At 37.4% G+C, this 23,614-nt stretch overlaps 1 protein-coding gene across 3 annotated transcripts in view; it reads left to right on the forward strand.

The window, feature by feature from the left end:
* The window catches only part of ADGRB3 (adhesion G protein-coupled receptor B3), a 1,725,994-nt gene that overhangs the window by 999,041 nt on the left and 703,339 nt on the right, over window positions 1-23,614 (forward strand). For all 3 annotated transcript variants that reach the window (XM_086926462.1, XM_086926464.1, XM_086926463.1), the window contains exon 14: window positions 2,121-2,196. In XM_086926462.1, coding sequence (XP_086782588.1) covers window positions 2,121-2,196 — 76 coding nt within the window. The remainder of the gene's footprint in view (window positions 1-2,120; window positions 2,197-23,614) is intronic.

Below are 23,614 nucleotides of genomic sequence, written 5' to 3' on the forward strand. Positions count from 1 at the left end.
TTGAATTCTGAGTTCAGATAGCCTTAAATGTATTTGTCTATTTTGTCCCAATGGGAAGTTACACTTACAAGATGTATCTCCAATGCTATCCTTTGGGACAGATAGCCTTTCAATAGTGAAAAATGAAATTGACAGTATTTCAATATCAGGACATGTCCCATACATCAGTACATGTCTTACCTTTCACTCCATTCCACCCATGAAGGTACTGGGATTACGTGAGGGGTGCCTTATGTGTAAGAAAAGGGAAGATTAGGGCCCGGCAAGTGGGAGTTCTTGCCAGGTTGACATGGCAGTTCAAATGCGCGCAGACTCTGCTGCGGCAGGTCTGAGTTACCTTTGCAGGGTGACACAATCCGTGCTGCTGACCCATTAGTAGCATTTGATTTTTGATTTATAGGCCTGATCACACTCAGTGCCCTTTACTAGGGTCTTACTAGTTAATCAAATATGCCAATCATGGATAACTAATTGTAATAAATTGTTCAATTTGTACAGGCAGCACTTACATTTTGGCACTGTTTAGCAGCAGCAAAGTGCCCAAATCATCTAAGCTAGGGGTGGGCGGAATTTTCGTAAACGCGTTACGCAAATATCCGCAAAACGGTAAAAACCTTGTTGCAAACACGCAGAAATTCCGCAAACGCGCGGAATTGCTTGTTTGCAATGCTTTTTTACTCTTCGCAATCGCTGTTTACGTGCTCGGGAGGAAATATCCTGCAAACACGCATTTGAGAATGCGAATAAGCAAAAAATGTTGCGAAGTCGCGGAATGCAGAATTTTGGCCAATTTTCCGTTCTCCGCGGTACGCGAAATCACCCAAATTCCGCAAATTCTACGAGCGGAATGGAATTTACCACCCAGGCCTATACTCCAGGATCTTTAAAATATGATGTTCTGATTTATGTAAAAAATTCGATTAGCCTTTAAGTTAACTGATTTACAAACTGAATGACTTAAGTTCTATAGTGGTTCTCTCAAATCTCTGCAGTTACCTAAAGTCTCACTAAATAACAGCGACAACAATACAGAGTGCACAGCATCTGCAATCGCTGTAGTGTTTCCAAAACTTAAGCACCCACTGTGTGACTAAAAAAGTGGCTCCCTAGGGTTAAAGCCCTAAAACGTGTGTACCTATACTTAGTAAAGGAGGAAAAATGTGAAAACAATTAGAACTATGTTAAATGGATATCTTACTAGAACGGGATGTTTGTTCCTCTAAGTCATGGTTCTACTAAGTTGATCCTTAAGGACTGGATCCAAGCCAGATTTTTAATATAACTACACTTATCTAAATGGGGATATGCTACAAACCTGGCATGGACCCGGCCCTCCAGGATCGGCTTTGGAGAACCCTGAACTAGGTTAACTAGAGCCACTTTCTGACAAGAATTTATAGCAGTATGAATCTCACTTGCCCACTTGGATAGATGCCTGGGCTGACAGGAAATCTACCTAACACCATGGGTAGGCTCAGATACAGGGTAGGAAAAACGACATATATGGAAAATAGATATGACAGACATTAAAAAAGTGGACATATTTATAAGTATTTGATTCATTGTTTTCCGGGTCATACTCACACAGATCATTGCATTCATATTTAAATGCACCAGATAAGTGCCATTTGTGTGATGGTCACGGGGTACAGATTCTACATCGTTTTGTCTTCTGTATTTCTATAGGTCTGAAATATACTCTGTAATACTGGGTCTAAATTCCCCATTCAATTTTCAATTGCTTGTATTGCCCACTATTTGATGCAAAAATAAAATGCAGATTTCCTCCACCGCCACCCCAGCCCAGCATCTCCATACAAAATAAAAAGCAATTCATAAATAATCATTTTGAAGGGAATTACGTTGTCCTAAAAATCATGCATGATAGTTTGTTATTTTATTTGCTTCGTTGGAAAGTAAAATATAAAAAGTGTCAGTTCTGCAAATATCCATCATTGTTCTTGACAGTGGCATGCTCTCTTTTTGAACACCCAGATGCAAATTAAAGGCAAATGATTTTCACAATTGACTGCAAATTTTATATCACATTCATATATTTGGTGGGGAATTGTTGACAGCGAAATATGCTCATGCTCTCTGTATTTCCCTTTTCTTCCTAGAACTAGATGAATCTATCGTGTATGTCCTTGGAGCAGTGATCTACAAAAGTTTAGGAATGCTTCTCCCCACTTTAAGGTAAGGGGTCATATTAAATTTCCAGTTCTGCGCTTCATAAATTCACTTGAATTTGCATTGATGCCCTTCAAGAAATTTTTACACCCCATATGTCGGCTTCATTCAGAAGCAGTATACAATACAATATGTGCTTTCATCATTCACCATTTAAAACACACTTCTAGAGACAATCTTGTTTTGTACTGGTTTTTAGAATTATATATTTATTAATGTATGTATTGATTAAATGTTGTATTTTCTGTCACCCCTTCCATCAGAGGAAGGGGCTCTATAATTGTTTCAGTCTTATTTTCCTATAGGACCCTGATTATCAGTGTAGGCGGTATTTAGCGCACCTGTTAGATAATGATATAATGGGCTACATTGGTCATCATGTTCTATAAAAATACCCTATTGTGAGTTTATGGAGAATAACATTTAGATTTTGGTGTTTAACGCACCAAAATCCACAAGGTAGTGTAAATACCGAATACTTTTCCCCTGTTAAATTTCAGCAAGTTTGACCTCCGAATTTTCACGAGTTTTTAGCTATCTAATGCGCCCAATAATTATTGAATACTCAAAATACCTTTTAACTGGTAATTCCAAACTGGCCACATCATAAACAGGACCTAAGTGAGCCTCAAACATTGAACAGTTCTTCTGCAGCTGGACAACAGTCCATGGCCTTCTGAGCCTTGGAGCAGAGTGTAACATTATAGACGACAAAGCATCTGATGATTATAAAAGCTGAATGTGGTATACAGTTTGGTTGTATATTTGGGTAACCATTTACACTGCTGGACTCACGGTAGCAAGTATCATCCAAATATAAGCAATGCATATCTGCTTACACCCTTCCTGTGTGCTCTATCATAAAGTGGATAGATTTTCACAAAATGCCCTTCAGATTTGGTTCAGGGACTATTAACAATAAAGCAGTACTAAGGTACATATTATTGCATGGTTTATCTTTACTGTGAGGAATAGAAGAGTAAAAACATACAAAATCAATAAATTCCACGTGCCATTATGAATAGAATATTGGGTAGTCTCCCAGCCACAGACTCTTGTGATCTTGAACTTTTTAGGTGATAAAACTTACCTTTAATCACAATATTAGTAACATGTTAAAAACAACAAGTCACCCAGCCCTGATCCCACACCCGACATCAATGCCAGACCCAACGCAAGCATACACTGAACAGTGAAGCTGAAAAGAAGTAATCAGGCACAATTCCATCAGACACATGCCAAAGTTTCCCCCAATGACAGAACAGCAAACCGGATTACATAAGGCTGAGGAAACATAAACACTAAACAAGCTGAATCGTAATAAGATACGTAATCAGGAAAATCGTTTTTCAAAATAAAAATAGACATCCACCTTAAAGTATCAGCATAAGAGGCTTATAGGTGGTGCCAGATTGCAACAAATGACCTCCAAATGTGTCATAGATGCTAATGGGTAGGGCATCATGCACACAACAAACCACAATTTTGCCTAGCTTCGAATAAAACATTGCACCAGAGCATCGGGTAACATACAGCTTTGCATGCCTCATTCACAATCCTCTTTAAAAGATTCAGAAATCTACTCCTGTCTCAAATAGATATGTGACTTTTGTAAATTCATAAAGACCATGGAAGTGTCAGCCATAGTTTTATAGGAATAATCCACCTCCTCCACACTTAGGCAGATACAGATAGGCAGATGCTGCCCTAGGCAAACAGAATGCTAAAGTGAAGACATGTATTTGTCAATGTATCCATTTCGTCTTTTTTTCCAAAACGAAAACATTTTCCTGTAGTAGACTCTTTTCGTGTGTTACACTGAAAGCTAGAGCCTCCTATTCCCAATCTGGAAATCCTATTCTTTGAAGCAGTTTTGGGTATAACTGTATGAGTGATTCCAGAGGCACCATGCTACTTTTATGAATAGCCACATGTACATGAGTTCATTTTGGATGGGCACCCCTTACAGTCAACGTTTCCACCCCTAAAAATGAATCCTATTACAAGGGTAAGTGGCATTAGAATCATAATTGTTTTTGTGCCAGACATTTTAAGCTTCTTTGTAACAAAAGGGATGCAAATCGTTTCCTATGTCTTTCAGAAAATATATACATGAGAGATTTATTTTGTTGCAGTATTAGAGCTTAGCTTCAAATGTATTGATTGAAAATTACACTCCCTGGACTGAACAAGAGACATACGAAAATCCTGCAGTGTACTAAGTATGAAATGTAAATTGTTCAAACTATTGTCTCGAACAGTCCTAAATGAGGATCTGTGTTATTGAGAATCTCTGAATCTACATTCGTTGACGGGCATACAATTGAGTAATCCGTTGTTGAAGAATTCAGAGGGAAATCTCTGGTGATCTTAAGGAAATGGCATCAAAGAGGATACTCTCGGTGTAGGTATAAAGTTTATTTTCAACAAGCAATTTCCGTTTTTGAACACTTTAAGATGTTTGGAAAGTTTTCCACGTTACTCACACTTGGAAAGTTTTCTGCTCATCGAACTAAGACAGCTGGAAAATGTATGCAGAATTTTCTTTGCAAGCTGGTCTCTGCACATTTGCAAACAAATGCAGATTTTATCTGTATGTTTACTGTTTGTAGCGCTTTTTTATATTGACTGGCACAGTAGAACAACACTTACCGTTTTCTGAGACATTTTTATCCACTTATAAGCAGGCTATCCTTTGTGCCAAAAATTAGTCTGGGATGAGGATATGAGATTAGAATTAAAATTTGCATGTGGTAGCAATAATTGAAAACGGTTGTGGTATTTGGTCAAATTGGGCAGGGGAGGAGTGTCACCACCCCTGGAAAATCATGTTGACACAGATGTGAGGGTCAGCCACTTTTCCTCTCAATATGCCATTGATGAAGTAGATGACTGTGGATCTGTATCAATACACTTCTACTCTACTGATAAGGTATTTGACAAGGCAGATGTTAGAGCTGGCCTTCATGCACTTACAGGAAGACGAGCACCAGGGGTAGACTGTGTCCCTGCTGAATTTTTTTTACAAGACAGACCCAAATGAACCCAATATATACTTTTATTAGCAAATGCCATTGCCCATGGCGCTCTTATCCATATATATATCTAACTATCACTGAGAACGCAGTGGAATCTTATAGATTTCACTGCGTCACTTCTATGACCTTTTATTGCATCAGAACGCCCCCCTGCATACATTATACCTTGCGCATGTATAATGTAATGCAGGGGTTTACAAAGTGACTCATCTACCTAGATGCGTCACTTTGTAAATATGGTGCAACAAAGCACATTTTTTACGCTGCTGGTGCGTCACAAAAAGTGACGCACCGGTGGCATAAAAGTGACGCACGGACCCATAAATGAGGCCCTTAGAGTTCAGGTGCCATGACTCTACCTCACTCTCAGGGCTGTAATTACGATTAAACCACCCTGAACTTTGAGCTCTATTGGGCCGCTGTCACAAAACTTCATAAAGTAGCAGTGTTTTTCATAGACTAAAGCATCTGACCCCTTCATAGGGGTTTCAATTCATAAAGCTTGAATTTTAAAGCTGGATATATGCTCCTATAGGACTCCTACATTTAAAATATTTTTTTAACCTTCATAGCATTCTTCAGGAATCCCAGGACGCCTTAAAATCTAAAATAATCATGAATTCTTAAGGGCACTTGTGCGCCTTCAATTTATACTGAGGAGAAATTATGTCCGCATAAATTGGATGCAAATGAACACAGTAGATTACAAAATACCAGAATACAGGCTTGGGAGTGTAAATGTTTCTGCTTCAATCAATCAGTCAATAAATATAATATGTGTTTCAACTAAAAGCAATAAAGAAATAAACCTGTTCCGATAAAATCATTCCAGCAATTGAATAATTGGTTACTAAAATTGAATCATCAACCAATTTTAAATAAATAAAAACTAAGCAAATTCTTATATTAAATTCCAAGCCAACATGATATAGGAAGCTACAGGGAGAGATATACTTCATCACTCATTAAGCATTAAGGCATGGCCTTACAACACGATCAAATATTAAAATTCCAAAACAGGGGATGAAGGAGTTGCTTCCTGATTTAGACAGAGTTTTAGTGCAAAGCAGCATGAAAAGTGTAATTGTCTATCGGTCACCTGACTCGCTATTGCAGGGATCTGGGCAGTCCTTGTTGATGGACAAGTTTTTGTTTTTACATATGATAAAACAGGTCGAGTTCCTAATCGGAATTAAAGTAGAGGCTTCTCTTCATCTCTTGTTCTAGGATTCATAAATACCCGAGGACATGATTTCCATGTACTATCACATTAGACCAGTAGTTTTATAGCCTAATTCTAATATATTTTCCTAGTACCATCTTTTGATTATTTAGGTTATATATTTTTTTGATTAGATTTGGGCCCAGATGTACAACTGTTTTTTGTGATTGCAAATGGGAAATCGGCCCGTTTGCGACTGCAAAATTGGTCTGGCCCATGTACAAACCCTATTTTGCGAGTCGGTAATCAAATACCAACTCGCAAAATAGGGTTTGCGACTTGCTATTAGGAAGGGGCGTGCCAAGGGCGTCCCTTCCTAACAGCAAGTCTAAATGGTATGTACCATTGTTTATCAACCGCATTTAGGGTCGCACAACACTCGCAATTTACCGCCTACTTCAAGTAGGTTGTAGGCCACTCGCAAATGCGAAGGGGTCCTTTATGAATGGATGCGAAAATATTTTTGAAGAGCAGGCAGTGGTCTCAGGGACCACTGCCTGCCCCTAAAATATGAAACGGACATGTTTCATTATTCTTTTTTAAATGCATCCCATTATCCTTTAAAGAAAATGGGCTGAATTTTTTTTAAACTGCTCTGTTAAAAAAGCAGTCACAGACATGGTGGTCTGCAGAAATAGCACCTGCCTCATGAGTATTAATGAGACTGGCAATTTGCGACCCCTTTAGGAATCACTAACAATGTCTGAGCCACTGTTGTAAATTGCAATGTGCAACTCGTAAAATGTAAGGGTCGTACATCTGGCCCTTGGACCTTTCTAGAATTCCACACAGCCAATGGCCTTCAAAGTCTGTTAAATACAGGGCAGCCATTCTGTTTTTGATTGATCTTTGTTCACTTGAATATCAAGAAGTAATTTTAGATAAACTTGCAGCATGGTGTTCGTTCATAGTCTGGCCTAATAGATTAGCCACAGATCGTAGGAAATGCTTTTGTAACTTAGAATCTGTTTGTAGCCACACAGTTCAGGTCTGTTTGTTTAAAACAAATACTGTTATTAGCAGATACATAAGGAGTTTAACAACATAGAAAATGAATTACTGGTACACATTCACCTAAAATATTCATCATAGATTTGAACATTGAGATAATATATTGTGTCAGGCAGACATTCATTAGCAGTGTTGTCATGAATACAGATGAAATACATCATATTAGAGACCTGTCTACGGTTGAGATTCACAGAAAAAACTACAATCCTTATTCTTTTTATTTTCTTAGAATAAAATGCATTAGAAAATCTCTATAAAAGGTAAACTTGCCTAAAATGCACATACTATAATGTTTGTGCAAGCAATATTTTTCTGTTCATAAATAAAGTATAACATGCTGGATTTCGCTCTTCGGCTTACAATTCCCTAAAAACCAAGAACGAATAAAATACATAAGAAAATCTCTACGTAGTACAGACAGCCTAGATTACACATACTATGACGTTTGTGCAATATATGTTATTCTCTTCATAGATAAAGTCTATCAAGGCAGATTCCAATCTCTGGCCTACCATGTACACTTTCAACAAAGTGCAAACATGCCAGAAATATTAATTCTCCTAGTTTCAAGACTGGCCTTTTTAAAAAGATGGTATAGCAACATGTATGATATAAAATTAATGTTTTATACAATAGCTAATAAAAAGTGACCATTAGTAAAAGTGCAACCGTGCCTTGATAATTTACCTACTATCTCTTCATACCTGATTATAAACACGATATATCACAATTTTTTTTTACAGAATCTTATGCTGGAGCGTTCTCTATTACCTCCATAAATGACCATGAAGCAACAAATCTTTTAATACCCCCAAATCTTTTTGCAAACGCCTCTTCAAACTTCTTTGTTAGAATCATTTTATTATGCCTAAAGAGGCAATCGCAATACATGTTTCACCCCCTTTAACCAATGGCATATTCTGCCTCCGCTTTCAGAAAACCAAAGAGTGCCACACTTGCCTCTGGTTTTATCCTAATCTGCAGTCCTAGGCTTAGAGCAGCAAATACCTTTTACCCAAAAATGTACAATCATCGGGCAGTATAAAAAAAGTGTGGAGCCAGTCACCCACCACTGCTTCTGGCAGCAAAAACTACAATCCACCATTTATGAATACATTCTATGGAGGGCCTTAGGAGTGTAGGATGCCATCAAGAGTAACAAAATGGCAATCTTAAGATTTGCGCTCTTAAGGCATTATTACCTAATTACAAAATCAATCGCCACTCGACTTCAGAAAAGTGCATTGTGTCAACAGAGTGAGCTTATCTAAAAAACTTTCTACCAAGTGGTACTCTCCTTGATTCCGCAGTAATCTGTACCAATTACCCACCCAACTTAGCTTTGTCCTAAACATAGTGGCCATTACTGGGGAGGAGACTGTACATGACTGAAGACAATATTTTTTCAATAGGTGCAGTTTCTACTGGAACCCAAAGTAAAACAGCTTGCATCGACACCTTTTTTGTAAATCTTGCAAAGTAACACATTTGCCCCTCACCAAGAAATTTCCCAGTTCTTTAAACTCATTTGTACTCCAAAATCTTAAATGGAAGTTTGGTAATTTTGAGACCCAAAACTTTACATTCATTGAGCTGCATATATTCATACCCTGCAGATAGAGTAGTTGAGGAATAAAATGCTTGAAGTCTCGCACAATATTCCTGCACTGTTTTATATGTAATTTTTTGGGAAAGTTTAGCCATCTTAATAAGCACTAGGAGTTGGGATTTGGCATCCTGCACCATCTTTACCCCAAAAAAACAGGCCAACAAACCCTTGGCATCTATTGTTCGAACTAGTATATCCATAAGAGAGGCTTCATAGTAGGTGCGCACTTGAGGTAATGCCAATCCACCCTGACTTATGTCTAGGTGAAGCACTGAGAGCTTGACCCTTGGAGACCTTCTTTTTCCAAATGAAATGTCGAAAAAGTATTTCGTATCTTTTAAAATAGGTCATACTAATTTTAATCAGAACATTAGTAAAAAGAAATATCAACAAAGGGGAAATTTGGACAAGAGCTACTTTCCCTATTAGTGTAAGAGGAAGAAGTGCCAATAGATCCTTGATCTTCTTCATCGTCTCCACATAATTAAGATGGTTAAGCTCTGGATAGCAATTAGTAACATACATCCCCAAATAACAAATCAAATTCGAAGATAAGCTCTGCTTCTGATGATTCAGAGGGAGTATGCTAATAGAGGTATTGAATCAAAACAATTCTGTTTCATTTTGGTTAATTTTATGTCCTTCAATCGATTGGAACTGCCCAAACTCCCTCAATGTTGTTTTAGTATTTTATTCTTCTGGCCTTCAGTGTAAAATGATGTATTCTGAAAAAAGCTATAGTTTAGGCATTCCCACTGCAGTTCCTTCTATGTCCAGATTGGCCCTAATCCTGACTACCAGGGGTTCGATATAAATGGTAAATAAAGCTGGGGACAAGGGACAACTATGCCGGGTTCTCATAGTCATATCAACCTCTCTTGCTAAATTAGAATTTATAAACACCTTTGCCTGAGCCCCTCGATATAACATCTGAAGCATAATGATAAATTGAACAGGAAAACCAAACTTCGCAAGGCCATAAAAAAGAGCATCCCAATTTACGTGGTCAAATGCTTTCTCTGCTTTGACAATCATTGTGAGTGCGGGCGCAAATTAAAGTGGCGTGAATGGTTTACCAGCTCTTTGATTTTATTCTCAAGTGAGTATTTTCCCTTCCTGACTTGGTTGACTTGTTCCTGCATGACATTCATATGGTCCTCCAGCAGTGAGATTCTTGATTCGGATTTCTGCATTCTTACAGGAAAGCTGTCCACTGCTTCTTCAATTTGAGATAGACGTTGATGCAAGGATGCTATTTCCATTGCATGTGCTGCTTTAAATTCTCTAATTTCATCCATAATAAGGCTCAGGATAGTCTTTATGTCCCACTGTATGATAGCCCCTTTTCCTTGCTGCGGATTTGAAGGTTGCATCTCCTGGGATCTGTCTGCTTCCAAGAACTAATTCTGCTGACCCATGTCTAAGACAGCTGCCAAAGACAGAGACTGTGTTGGCTCCAAAGATTGAAACTGAACATGTGAGTATCACTATCCTGGAACTGTGCTGTCTACTTTGAACTTTGGATAGAAAGTCTGTATACTGGTTTGGAGAGATATATAGGCCCCTGAAACATGAGCGGTGTTGCTTTCCCTTTTGTGAAGAGTGGGTATTCTTTTGACTTTCCTTGGCTCGAGCTAGTACTTCCATCATTATTGTCACCCTGGGGAAGATTTTTTATTTATTTCATTCTCCTTTTTAGTTTTCTCCTTTTCTTTGCCTTCCTCTGCCCTGCTATTATCTATGCAGCATTTTGGTGCTTCTCCTTGTTTGGTGGAAACCATCCCAGCACCCCGTCTTCTGCCAATGATTCTTGTGGAGCACTTTCCAGGAAAATCCTGGCTACTTCATCTTCTGTTCCAGCTGCCAAGTTATCTTCCAAACTCAGAGGGCTTAAGACTATCACATATCCTTGGCAAATCTTTAAGCAATGTTCTGCTCTTGCTACTGCAGAAGCTGTCTTTATTTGGGCTGTCCATGTTTTGCTTTTATGGCAAAAGCAGTATCCAGATTGCCCATCAAATTGTCGGTTTTTAAATGCTTCCTCGTTGTAATATTGATTTCGTGTAATTGGAGAACCCAGCCAGTGACCCACTACTAGGTAAACCTACAGGAATACCAGTATTCAGCAAAGTACTTATCCCTGGTGTGAAACCTAGTGGCTTCTTTCTATCGATGCATTGCAGAAGCCTTCTGGTGCCCTGCGTAACTTGAGGGCTTATTCAAATTCTAGCACCTCTCTTACTCTTGCTCCTGAGTTTCGAGCTGCTCCATGCTGTAGCACTGTAATATCCTCACTCTGCTGCTAGAGAAGAAACAGAACAGCTAAAATAATCTGGCAGCCCTACCATGCAGTCCCGATCACCGCAACCCCGCCAAAACCGCGTCTCGGCATCTCCGTGATTCCCTAAGCAGAAACCAATGTGACACGATACATTGTGGGGAGGAGGAGGATCGCCCGTTCACCTAGCAGCCGAGCATGTGAGATTCGTCCACTGCCTCAGCTCTGTACATAGTTGGAGCTATTGCTTTAATCTTGTTAGCTTAAAAATATTCATATAGCACAGGGCAGCTCCTATGATCTGGCTAATTTCAGTCACCTTTCCCTATTTGCTTCACCCACTACAGTTTGTGATCGATTCGGATGCCCACATAATCAAAAGCATAGATGAGTTTCCTGTGGCATGAAATGTTCTGTTATGGTAACTTTCGGGTTCAGGACCATCATTTCTGTTTTTTTGGTATTGATTGTAAGTTTTTTGATGTCACAAACTTTTTTAAAACCTTTGCTTATGTTCAAGTCAGCCTCAAAATAATATTTCTAAAAGAGAGGCCAATACCATATAAAGAAGGGTTGACCTGAAGAGATGTCCTGTTTTATAATCCGAAGACCTTTGATAATTTGTTATAACTGTTTGAAGCTACAAGTTCCATAAATATGTCAGTGCTAGAATATTTAACCTGTCCTGATGGTAATACTTACCATTTAACCAAATGAGGCTATGTTGGTTCAAAACTGACATAATTATGTTGATAGACTAATTAAATACCATCATGAGTGTATTGTTAAATTCCTGGGCTAGAAAAGAAGCTGATGAGTGTCAATGGCTTTGATTGCTGTATTCGCCTTCACTCTGATAAAGTAAATACACCTTCCACTTAGTACCCAATTTTAGAGAGCTTCAGACCTTTAGTAACCAACTTGTGACTTCCACTAACCTGTGGTGTCCCTGTCATAATATGTTAACATGTCACATTACTTGCTAGAGGGATCTTCATCATTGCAATGGCTTAATTCAAAAGGCTCCTAGGGTTTCATCAGCCAACATTCATTGCCCTTTGTAAATGACCTTGCAAGATGAATAGAAGAAGCAAGTTTACCTCAGGACGGTATAGAGACAAAATATCGACTCCAAAATATCGACTGGACATAATATCGACTACAAAAATATCGTTTTTCAGGTAAGTGAAGTAATATCGACTGTATAAAATATAGATAGCAAAAATATCGATTTTTTAATAATATATAATATTTTATAGTGTATTTTTATGTAATAATATGTGTGAATAGTGTGTATTAATGTTATAAAATATTTTATTACATGAATTTTGTTTTGATAATAATTGCGTAATGTAATTCTGTAGCGGGTTGTGGGTTTATAGGGGAATAGGGTGGGAAGTAATTTAATAATAATTAATTAATTATTATATGTTTGTTAATATTTTTAATTAATAATTAATTGATAATTAATTAATATTAATTAGTTAATTAATTAATATAATTTTGAATATATTTTGTATTAGTAAATAATTGTTAATTAATTAATTGTAATTAGTTAATTACATTAATTAGAGTACATTTTTTATATATATAATTTTGTGTTATTTTTAAGTAATTAATTTTGATAAAATAATATTAATTATTAAAATAATGACACCTAATGTTGTAATATATTTACTTTATTGTTATTGTTAATTAATAATTAATTGGTAATTAAATAATATTGATAATTTTTGGGTAAAGGGGTATTTTTAGGGTTCAGGGTCAGTTTTCAGTTCATGGGTAAAGGGGTATTTTTAGGGTTCAGGGTCAGTTTTCAGTTCATGGGTAAAGGGGTATTTTTAGGGTTCAGGGTCAGTTTTCAGGTCATGGGTAAAGGGGTATTTTTAGGGTTCAGGGTCAGTTTTCAGGTCATGGGTAAAGGGGTATTTTTAGGGTTCAGGGTCAGTTTTCAGGTCATGGGTAAAGGGGTATTTTTAGGGTTCAGGGTCAGTTTTCAGGTCATGGGTAAAGGGGTATTTTTAGGGTTCAGGGTCAGTTTTCAGGTCATGGGTAAAGGGGTATTTTTAGGGTTCAGGGTCAGTTTTCAGTTCATGGGTAAAGGGGTATTTTTAGGGTTCAGGGTCAGTTTTCAGTTCATGGGTAAAGGGGTATTTTTAGGGTTCAGGGTCAGTTTTCAGGTCATGGGTAAAGGGGTATTTTTAGGGTTCAGGGTCAGTTTTCAGGTCATGGGTAAAGGGGTATTTTTAGGGTTCAGGGTCAGTTTTGGGTTTTTGGGTAAAGGGGTATTTTTAGGGTTCAGGGTCAACAAATAAGATTTTAAAAAATTATTTTTATTATTTTCATTTATTATTTTATTATTATAATTTAATTTAGGTCGTTTTAAGTATATTTTAGTAATTAAAATTTAATATTAATTTAATTTAACACTGTTTTTAATAAAGTCGATATTTTTTACATCTATATTTTTGTTAACGATATTTTGTACTCGATATTTTTGTACTTACCTGTTTGTAGATACAAACTCGATATTTTGACTGTCGATATTTTGTCCACGATATTTTGGCAAGTCGATATTTTGTCTGTCGATATTATTTCAGTGATCCCCTCAGGACATCAGAGCTGTTTTAGTCCATTCTAACTACCAACACATTTCTTGTGCCGTTTTGACTGCAAAGCTTGAAACTAAAATGTCATCAAGGATATGTGAAGGGCATTGAGCTAGCCACATATTCTACTCTTGAATCTTTTGGTCTTGCTCTGTGTCCAATGCACAAACAACCGGTCCTAGGATGCTTGATTCCCATGCTCTCCACACCACTGGAGTCAAGCTATCCTGGCTGAAGACGGCTGATAGCCAGCAACCGGTCCTAGGGTGCTTGATTACGGTCCAGGAAAGACATGGCTTGGCAGTTCGGGCTGGACTTTTCCCATGAGGCACAGGGTCAAGGCTGATTTGCACATGGCCATGTCCGAACTGGGGTGGTGTGGAGTGCAAAAAAAGTTGGATTTAGGCCCAGATCTCTGTACTGGGGTGAAAGTATGACATTGTTCTGCATTCTGTCCATCAATTGTTGTTTTTGCATTTGTCACCCCGAGTGGGATGGGTATGCTCAGACGTGAGTCCCATGCTCTCCACACCGCTGGAGTCAAGCTATCCTGGCTGAAGACGGCTGATAGCCAGAAACCGGTTCTAGGATGCTTGATTCCGGTCTAGGAAAGACATGGCTTGGCAGTTCGGGCTGGACTGTTTCCATGAGGCACAGGGTCAAGGCTGATTTACATATGGCCATGTCTGAACTGGGGTGGTGTGGAGTGCATAAACACGATGGATTTAGGCCCAGATCTCTGTACTGAGGTGAATGTATGACATTGTTCTGCATTCTGTCCATCAATTGTTGTTTTTGCATGCTCTGTGTCCACACAAGGGGTTTCTATGCATTTGAGGGAGGCTGTCAGAATTTATATTTTAGTAAATCAGATGTATGCAGACATAAATGTTCCTGTGCATTTCACATGCTCTTTATTTATGAAAAATTGTAATGGACTCGGCACATGGACTTTAAATCGCAATCACCCCATCTTCCCTGACTCATTTTTCTACTTTAAGTTTAATTTCTCAAAGCACACACAACCAGCTAATCCTCTAAATGAATTTCATAGAGAGAATAAACATGAATGTACCGAACATGGGAAGTCAGGTCAAACCATTGAAAAATTATAGCTCTGATCCAGCTCATGCAGATTTAAATTATCTAAACCAGATAAATAGGCTTTCAGATGTTAATAGGGCATCTACTTTAAGCGGCAGCCTATTTGTATATTGGCCTTTCGTCTAAATTGCACATACCCTTTCTCTGACATAACGCTGGTAACCTATTCATTCTCTTTTTATATTCCCCCTGGCTGATTTGTATGGGCACCGAACCTGCTTGTATAAACATTGGGCAGAGTAGTTCTGCATGAAATGTCATTGCAATTAGACCTGTAACAAACGTATAATTTTTTTATTTCAACTTTAAATTGATGGGGTCTTAGTCCAGCACTCTATATAGTATAGAATCATCATCAGTGAGGATGCAGGACCAGTGAGGAATAAGTACACCATTTTCGTTATACGATCAGCATTAATTTGAAATGGAATTGAGATTTTATATGTGTGTGTGTGTTTTATTGGTTGAAAGGGCTGAAATCCCCACTCATGCAACAACCGCAATCCTTGTGAGGGTGAACCACTAATGTGACTAGATTAACCAGTGCTTTTTTAGTCCGTGGTGCCTTGGCATAAAAGCAGACAGGCTTTACTTAGAACCAATGTAATAAAGTCAAAACACAATAGAAGATGAATCCCAAACCAATTTGGGGAAATAAAGTAAATGCATTTCAATAAATAAAATGATATCAGAACAACAAAAATCCAATCAGATATTTTTCTGAAAGTAGTGCCTAAAACTACAAACCACCACTCGCTGTCAACTGGTCGTGGTAGTCTGGGGGAAGCCACAAGGTCAGGACAATTATGATAGAGCACGGGTCATATACAGGGGCCAGGCTAGTCCTTTTGAAAAGTTACCTTCTCGAATCTGATGTGAAGAGTTATGTTCACATTAGAGGAGGCCGCGAAGAGGAGGCTGAGTATCGCAGATGGTTGTCACTGTAGCGCTAAGAGCAGGCCGGGTGTTGTGAGCACTCATGACTGTAGTGTAAAGATCCATTTGGATATTGTGATGGTCACAGGTCAGAGTAAATGTCAGTTGAAAAATACCATCTTAAGCAAATAAAACCATTGATATTCACCAGTTCTTGTTATCTCAAGTAAGTATAGCTTATGCTCTAAAATACCTACAACTTGTACCCCCATCATGCACATTGTTGTCATCAATGATGTGATTTCAGATGTTGCAAGGATGTTATCAATGATGTCATAGAACATGTCATGAGTGATATAATACTTAGCAGTGCGTGGAGACGGTGTAAGTTATAGTTACTCTAGAGCACAAGTCTTAGTTACTTGAGATAACTATAAAAGGTACATTTCAGTGGTTTTGTTATCTTAAAATGGTAGGTGTTATTTGAAAATATTCCCTAACTATAAGATCCCTTTAATCTTATTTTTTTCAGTTAATTTCTGAATTTTGGTTATTGGAAAGTAACATATTTTTACAATTCCTATCAATAGCGACACTTTCACCTTTGCTTTATAGTGAACGTCTATTTTTTTAAATCATAAAGTAAGATCCACATTACAGTGTGAGGCATGGGTTTGGGTGCAGGATTTGGCAACAGGCCCAAGCCCCCACTAGCACCCCCCCCACTACACGTGGCCTTTGGCCATGTGTAGGTTCGGGTACAGGTCCTGGCCACAAGCCAAACCCTGCAATCAACCCCCCCCCCCGGGGACCCATTCCGCTGCAGGCCACAGCCTTTGTCCATGTGTGGGTTTGGGTACAGGACCTCCATCTAACCTCCTTCAGGCATGCACAGCTGACTGATAAAGGATGTCATTTAAAGTAGGCAGACCCACTGACTGTGTCAATGGGTCAAAACACCAAATATAAAAAGTGGGCCTACTGGCTTTATAAAGGAGTCAGCACATTAACATATATAAAGCAGACCGATTGTCTTTGTCAGAAAGTCACCAATCATTATAATCAAATATATATTGCATAAATTCATGCATTCCAATGTTAAACAAAGTGATTGACATAAAGAATAAAAAATGAAAACTTTATTAAAAAAATTAATATAACACACAAGAAAAAAGGTTGGGGCACTAGAAACTTGCATTGGTACAAATGTACTTCCATAAATGTAAGCAATGATGGTAGTGCAGGAGCTAGGAACCTGACCTCCCTAGTTCCCTCAACTTTTAAATGACCAAACATACAAGATTCAGATAAGCTCAGCACATACCCATGTATTATCTAATCACAATGTATATCATAAATGTAGTGATCCCAAGTTCAATCTTATTTACAAACATAAACAAATGCCCCAATGAAAATATATGAAGCTCCAAATGTGTATGTGAAAATATTTGTTTTCTTCTTTATTCAGTATTTGATAAGCGATCATTCAGTACAAATTCATAGCCATTGTTGCCGACGCGGCGTGTTTCATTTCCACAAGACTTCTTCAAGGCTATAAGAACATACATAAAACATACATAAGAAAATTTCATTAACCAATCTTCATGCAATTTTGAAATGTTTTTATGACATTCAAAGCAATATTGGTTTGATCAAAAGAAAACACTTTTAAATATACACAGGGTTTATCATTTTAACTAACATATATGCGTAATTCAGACTTGTCGTCTTTTAATGTCAATAATAATATGTGTAAAGAAAATAAGCATATAGAGAGACCTATTGACATAATACTGATACAATAGTTTGCATTAAATATATAGTGACATGTTCCTTAACGAAAAAGTGGCTAACATAAAATTTGAACGGGGTTTAGTTCATTATGTTCACATTAATAAAGATAGAAAAAACACTTCCAATTGGTTCTGTAATATTAAATACACAGAGCAAAAAGAGACCATTCACATTTTATATGAAACTCATATGGCCTACACTGAACAACATTACACAGAGCAGCACAACATTAATGCATTGGTGTTTATTCTGATTATGTGAGCTCAAAATTATTACCAACAATAGTTCCAAATTTGAAATATCACCTTGCATAATCTGTTATCTGGACAGATCCAAAGCAAGTAAAATACAGCAAGAAGAGCTTCAATGGTGAGATATAATGTTCCTATTTTAATTTAAATCTGAAACAAGAATATGTACTGGATTGTAATTACCATCCTAGATTGCAAGTATATGATCATCATATTATATATAACTAAGTTCTAATCTGCAATATTAATAGAAATTCTCATACTGTTATATTTTAAAAGACCAAGGTATTGCCCTTTGTAGGACCTGTTGTTAGTTTTGTGGAACTTCTCCGAAGGCTGTACAGTTGCCCCTAATCTGTAACCAAATAAAATGAAACACATCTTCATGTTTGTTACGCTAAATTCTATTTTTTTTTAAATAAAAATTACAGCAATATAACTAAATGATAGCATAATCCATTACCCCAATATAAGGTACATAATCTTAATGGTCCGCACTATAGAGTGGCCTGCCGTCTCAACATGTTTATTTGTAAATTGGACCAAACAATTTAAAAGCAAAATTTGAGGTTAAAACCAGACAATAGCAATTCGTGAATGTAGGATGTAAAACCTACACAGGTATCACTATAAGATGGCCATCGTAGCTGGATATGTATCTAAAGAATGAAATCGAGCATTTATCAAAAACAGCTACTTAGTCTAGGCTAACAGAACGAATAACGTTGTCATCTAAATGTATACATTTTTTAATAGAATTAAATGCACAGTACAGTGGACGATAATTTTAAAATTCATACCGGGAAAGTGCCCACGGACTTTATAGATAATTTACGAATCCATAAGGGGCCAAGATTATATACAATAAAAGTTCAAATAGTCCAGCCACATGTGCATGTTTGTATGAAGAAAGACTGGCATTAAACCACAGCGCATGCTTGCATGGCAAGTTTGAAACACCAAAAAAACAAAAATAATGTGCTATGAAAAAGTTTGTTTAAACCAGAGCAATTATAGAAATTGCTCTCAAATACACTTCATTCAATATGTATTTGAAAGGTATCCCCATATTGGCGTGTATCACAAAGGGAGAACTAGCGTTAAATGTAGCGCATGTTAAGCTGGCAATTTTTATACAGCAATAAACAGCGCGGGTCCAAGACTAGAAAAAAGGAGCAAATGCTCCGCACCAAATAACCGCTAGTTAAAAATCCGAGCAATAATAGCGAACAATGTACTATAGCGTCCTATACAAATACGACTTTAGTCATATGGACTTACTTCTATCCATAGAACGTTCCGTGTTGTGTCCGATTCCGTAAATGCTGCAGCTAGATTTAGTTGCATCTGAGCCACATATTTATACTGGGATTACAATATCATTCACCTGTGTCGGCTGCTACGATCATCGGCATCAATGGCGGTTCTGTATTGAAACCACTGATGCAAAAGAAAACGATCTGCCATTTTAGAGTGTGTTCTAAAGACGTTTAATGTATTTGTGTATACCAATAAATTACACATACACATCGATATTTTAATAATGTATTTAAATTTTAATAAGGGATAAATTTAGTAATGAAAGTTGTTTAAAATCAAAAACGGATCTCATATCCGAGCCATGAACCTTATCAGTACTGTAATAATGAGTTCTTATGACTATCACCAATGGTTGAATAATCTGTGCACAATTGAGTGTGTATCCCCAAAAAATAAATTATAATAATATATTGAGAGGACAAAAGTCTTTTCAAGAAAACGCTTAACCGTTTCGGATTTACATGGTAATACTACAATATCTGCCATATTGGAATAACTTCTATGCATGTTTAGTTAATTCAAAATCTGGTCCTAAAGTATTAACGGTTTGCATAATGAGTCAGCAATTTATGAGTTTTTAGTTCTGTCCCCAATTATTAAATAATCTATGCACAACTGTATATCTATCACAAGAAATAAGAATAATGATATATTTAGAATTCAACACTTGTATGGAAAAATCGGTCAGCCATTTTGGGTTTGCATGACAAATACTACATTGTTGTTCTATAGATAGAATTAAGTTCTATGTATATTAGGTCCATGTTATTTCTAAAAAGTGTTTTAGAGTTTCAACGACTTACACAAAAGTACTGAGATATTAGCCATATTAGAATGGATTCTTTTAGAGGTTTGGTCCATATGATTGCACAGAATATAGACCCTTACCACAATTAGACATGATAGGCTCATGAAAAGGGCATAGATATATTTTCTCCATGGCATGCATGTAATACAGAAACATTTCAAAATTACATCATTCCAATACATATGTCCATGAGCGGAGAGTTCCAGAATTATCACAGAGCCTAAGGATCTAGAACAAAACATTGATATGATGAATACTGATCTTATTTTTAGCACATTATCAATTTTAGAAATGAACCATATGTTTCCTTAAAAGGCTTCGCTAATATTATATGTGCATTATTTTAGAGAAAATGATGCAACTCATTATTGATGTTCAAGCCAAACAATAGAGTCCGCAAGCGACAAATCGAGCGTGCCTCAACCCGTCTTAGGTGATTAGTTCTATCTCCTCCCCTTTCATTGGCAAGTATGTGGTCAATAGCATGAAATGTGATTTTTGAATTCTCTGGATTCAGACTGTATGTGGACAGAAACCGGATATTTATAGTCCCTGTTTTTAATGGCACGAACGTGCTCTTGTATGCGAGTTTTTGCAAGTGATGTAATCTAGAGTACAGTGGCATTCAGCCTAGTTGATTTTTGTAGAGTGAAGTGGTATACAGTTCAGTACAGTGTTGCATAGTGTGGTAGAATGAATTGGCATACAGGGTTATAGAGTACAATACCGTAGAGTGGAGTGGTGTACATTGGACTAGTGGAGTACGATGGCATACTGTGTCAGAGTAGAGTGGAGTAAAGTGAGGTGCAGGTGGCATACAAAGAGTGGACTAGAGTATTGTAGATTAGAGTGGAGTACAGTGGCATTAAGTATAGTACTGTGTTGTACAGTGGAGTGAAGGGGTATAGGAAGGAGTTAAGTGTTGGAGAGTGTCACATAGTGCAGTAAAGTCTTCTAGAGTGGAGCTGCATATAGTACAGTAGTGTGTGAAACAGGGCAGCTGCATAGAGGGGATTGTTGTATAGTAGTGCAGAGTGAGGCAGAGTATCCTACAGTGGAGTAGAGTGGAGTGGTGTAACGTATTGTGGAGTGAAGTGCAATAGAATGTATTGGTGCGTCATTGAGTAGAATGGCATGGATTGCAGCGTACTGGCTTAGGGTAGATAATAAACTGTTAGAAATTGGAGTGGGGTCTCGTACAGTAGAGTTGAGTGCTGTGCAATATAGAAAAGTGTTGTACAGTGGAATAGAGTGTTGTACATTGGAATGTACATGCATAGGTTGGAGTATAGAGTTGGACAGTGGAGTGTACAAGGAGAGAGTGGAGTAGAATGTTGAGGAGTGTCATGAAGTGTGGTACACTTTTATAGAGTGGAGTTATATAGAGTAAAGAAGAGTGTCATGCAATGGGGCGGCATAGAGTAGAGTGGTGTACACTGTATTGGCGCAGATTGGATTACCGCAAAGTGGAGTAGCATATGGTGGAAACACTGGAATACTGCAAAGTGGAGTGTAGAACAGTGCAGTGGTATGGAGTGTAATAGCGTACAGTGGAGTGGTGTACAGTGGAGTGGCATAGAGTGGTGTAAGGTAGAGTGGATTAGCAAAGAGAGGGGAGTTATAACAATGGGGCGACCCAAAAGCCACATGGCCTGGATAGATAATTGTACAAAAGATTATGTCCCAGTGGAAATCAAATGAAACAAAAGATTGATAAAGCGTATTAATCAATAGCATCTGATCAAAGTCAAACACCACCATTTATTCCTTCCAACAATGGGTCTGCTTTAATTGAATCATATTATTTGAATAAATCAAATCAATACATACAATGGAAAAAAAATCCTAAATGGATATATTCTTTAAAAACAGGTGTACAGAGGAGTGAGGTGATAGGTGTATAGAAAAGATTGTGAAAAAGGACAGTGGTGCATACATATGTACATCAATAAGACAATTGTAAACTATCCCGATAGTGGTACTGTCCAATCATTAAATGTCAAGTCATAACACATTTACAGATAAACATTCTCTGTCACAAATGTCTGACATAGAAATATAAAAGTGTTGACGTTTCGACCCCTTAATGGAACAGCCAGTTTCACGCATTTTGGGCAGGATCTTCGTCAGGACAAAGGTGAGGGAGGGGAGGGGAGGGGTTTTGACACCTACGGACAATGACATAAGGTTATTTGGGTGCTGCATGCATGAAACAGGAAAGATGTTTATACACAAATATTAGTATGATTTACCAGTAGAGTCAGCTCTATTGTCTCTGGCTGTATTTGAGAAAAACTAGACTTGTAGGCTCCTGTGAAAAGAGAGAGAGGAGACAGGATACTAGGACCTCTGTTCTTAGAGCTACTGAGGGGTAACAAATATAGAATATATAGAGATTCCAAGACAACAAACATACTCAGACTTCTTAAAGATGATTGAGGTATTCAAAGGTAAGGGCCCAGGGTGATTAGTTACCTGTGGCTGAAAAAGGCAATACCTATGTCACAAAATAGCCCTCTAAAATAATTTGAGTTTAAGAGCAAAGTATTATATGCCAGAGCAAGGTGGCACATTTAAAAAACAGTACCAATGATATGCGTAATAGCATAAAATAATTGCCTTGGCAACAAATAATATGTAAGGTGTTTTTAACCAATGTTCCAAGTTTCAGGAAAACTGTCTGCTTAAGAAGACAAACCCCGGGTATCTGTATGTGACTCAGACAGAGTTAATTTTTGTGAAAGGGAAAGCACCAACTAGTTTTAAATACATGAGCACATGGATGAGTACGAGGTCATCTTTAGAAGTCATATAGTGCCTAATGGTGGTGGTGTGAGCACAATATCTGCACTAGACTACTGCTCTGGTTAAATAACCTTGTGAAGCTTGAACACAAATAAAGATAAGTGTGTGTGGAAGATGAGAAAAATGAAAAATCAGGGCACTCGTTAAATGCAATACCTCAAATATATGTGCAATATATCTCCACTCAGTTATGAGTAAGGTTGCACCTAATGTCAGGAAGCACGCTATGTTATGTGCCCCAATTATACTAGAGCAGTTTTAATTAATAAAGTGAGTGTCCCACATAAACTTCTCGTGAGAGCAAAATAAGAAAAGCTCACCACTTGTGCTTCAGTGAATGCCATTATTTAAAAAATATGTCAAAGTAATGATGCCAAAAAGTCAATATTGACTAGAGAAGTTGTTAATTAACGCGTTATGAAGCCTGACACCATGGAGTTTATATTGCTTTTTAGTGATGTGCTTATCAGATAAGATATTACAATTGAAATCAATTAAGCCTGATTTGAAATCGCTTTATACTTAGATGTCTGTGTAATACAGCTTTCTGGAAAATAATTCTATGCCCACAGCAAAATTGTCTGTAAAACACTTTTATACAGAGGTTAAGTTAAGTATCTTATTCCAAATAGTGTACTGACCTCAAAACAGTTTGGTACATCATTTAAAAAGGAAGAACAAATAGACTAAATCTCCTGA

Source organism: Lissotriton vulgaris, chromosome 6 (genome assembly GCF_964263255.1).
Source record: "Lissotriton vulgaris chromosome 6, aLisVul1.2, whole genome shotgun sequence".
Lineage (NCBI taxonomy): Eukaryota > Metazoa > Chordata > Amphibia > Caudata > Salamandridae > Lissotriton > Lissotriton vulgaris.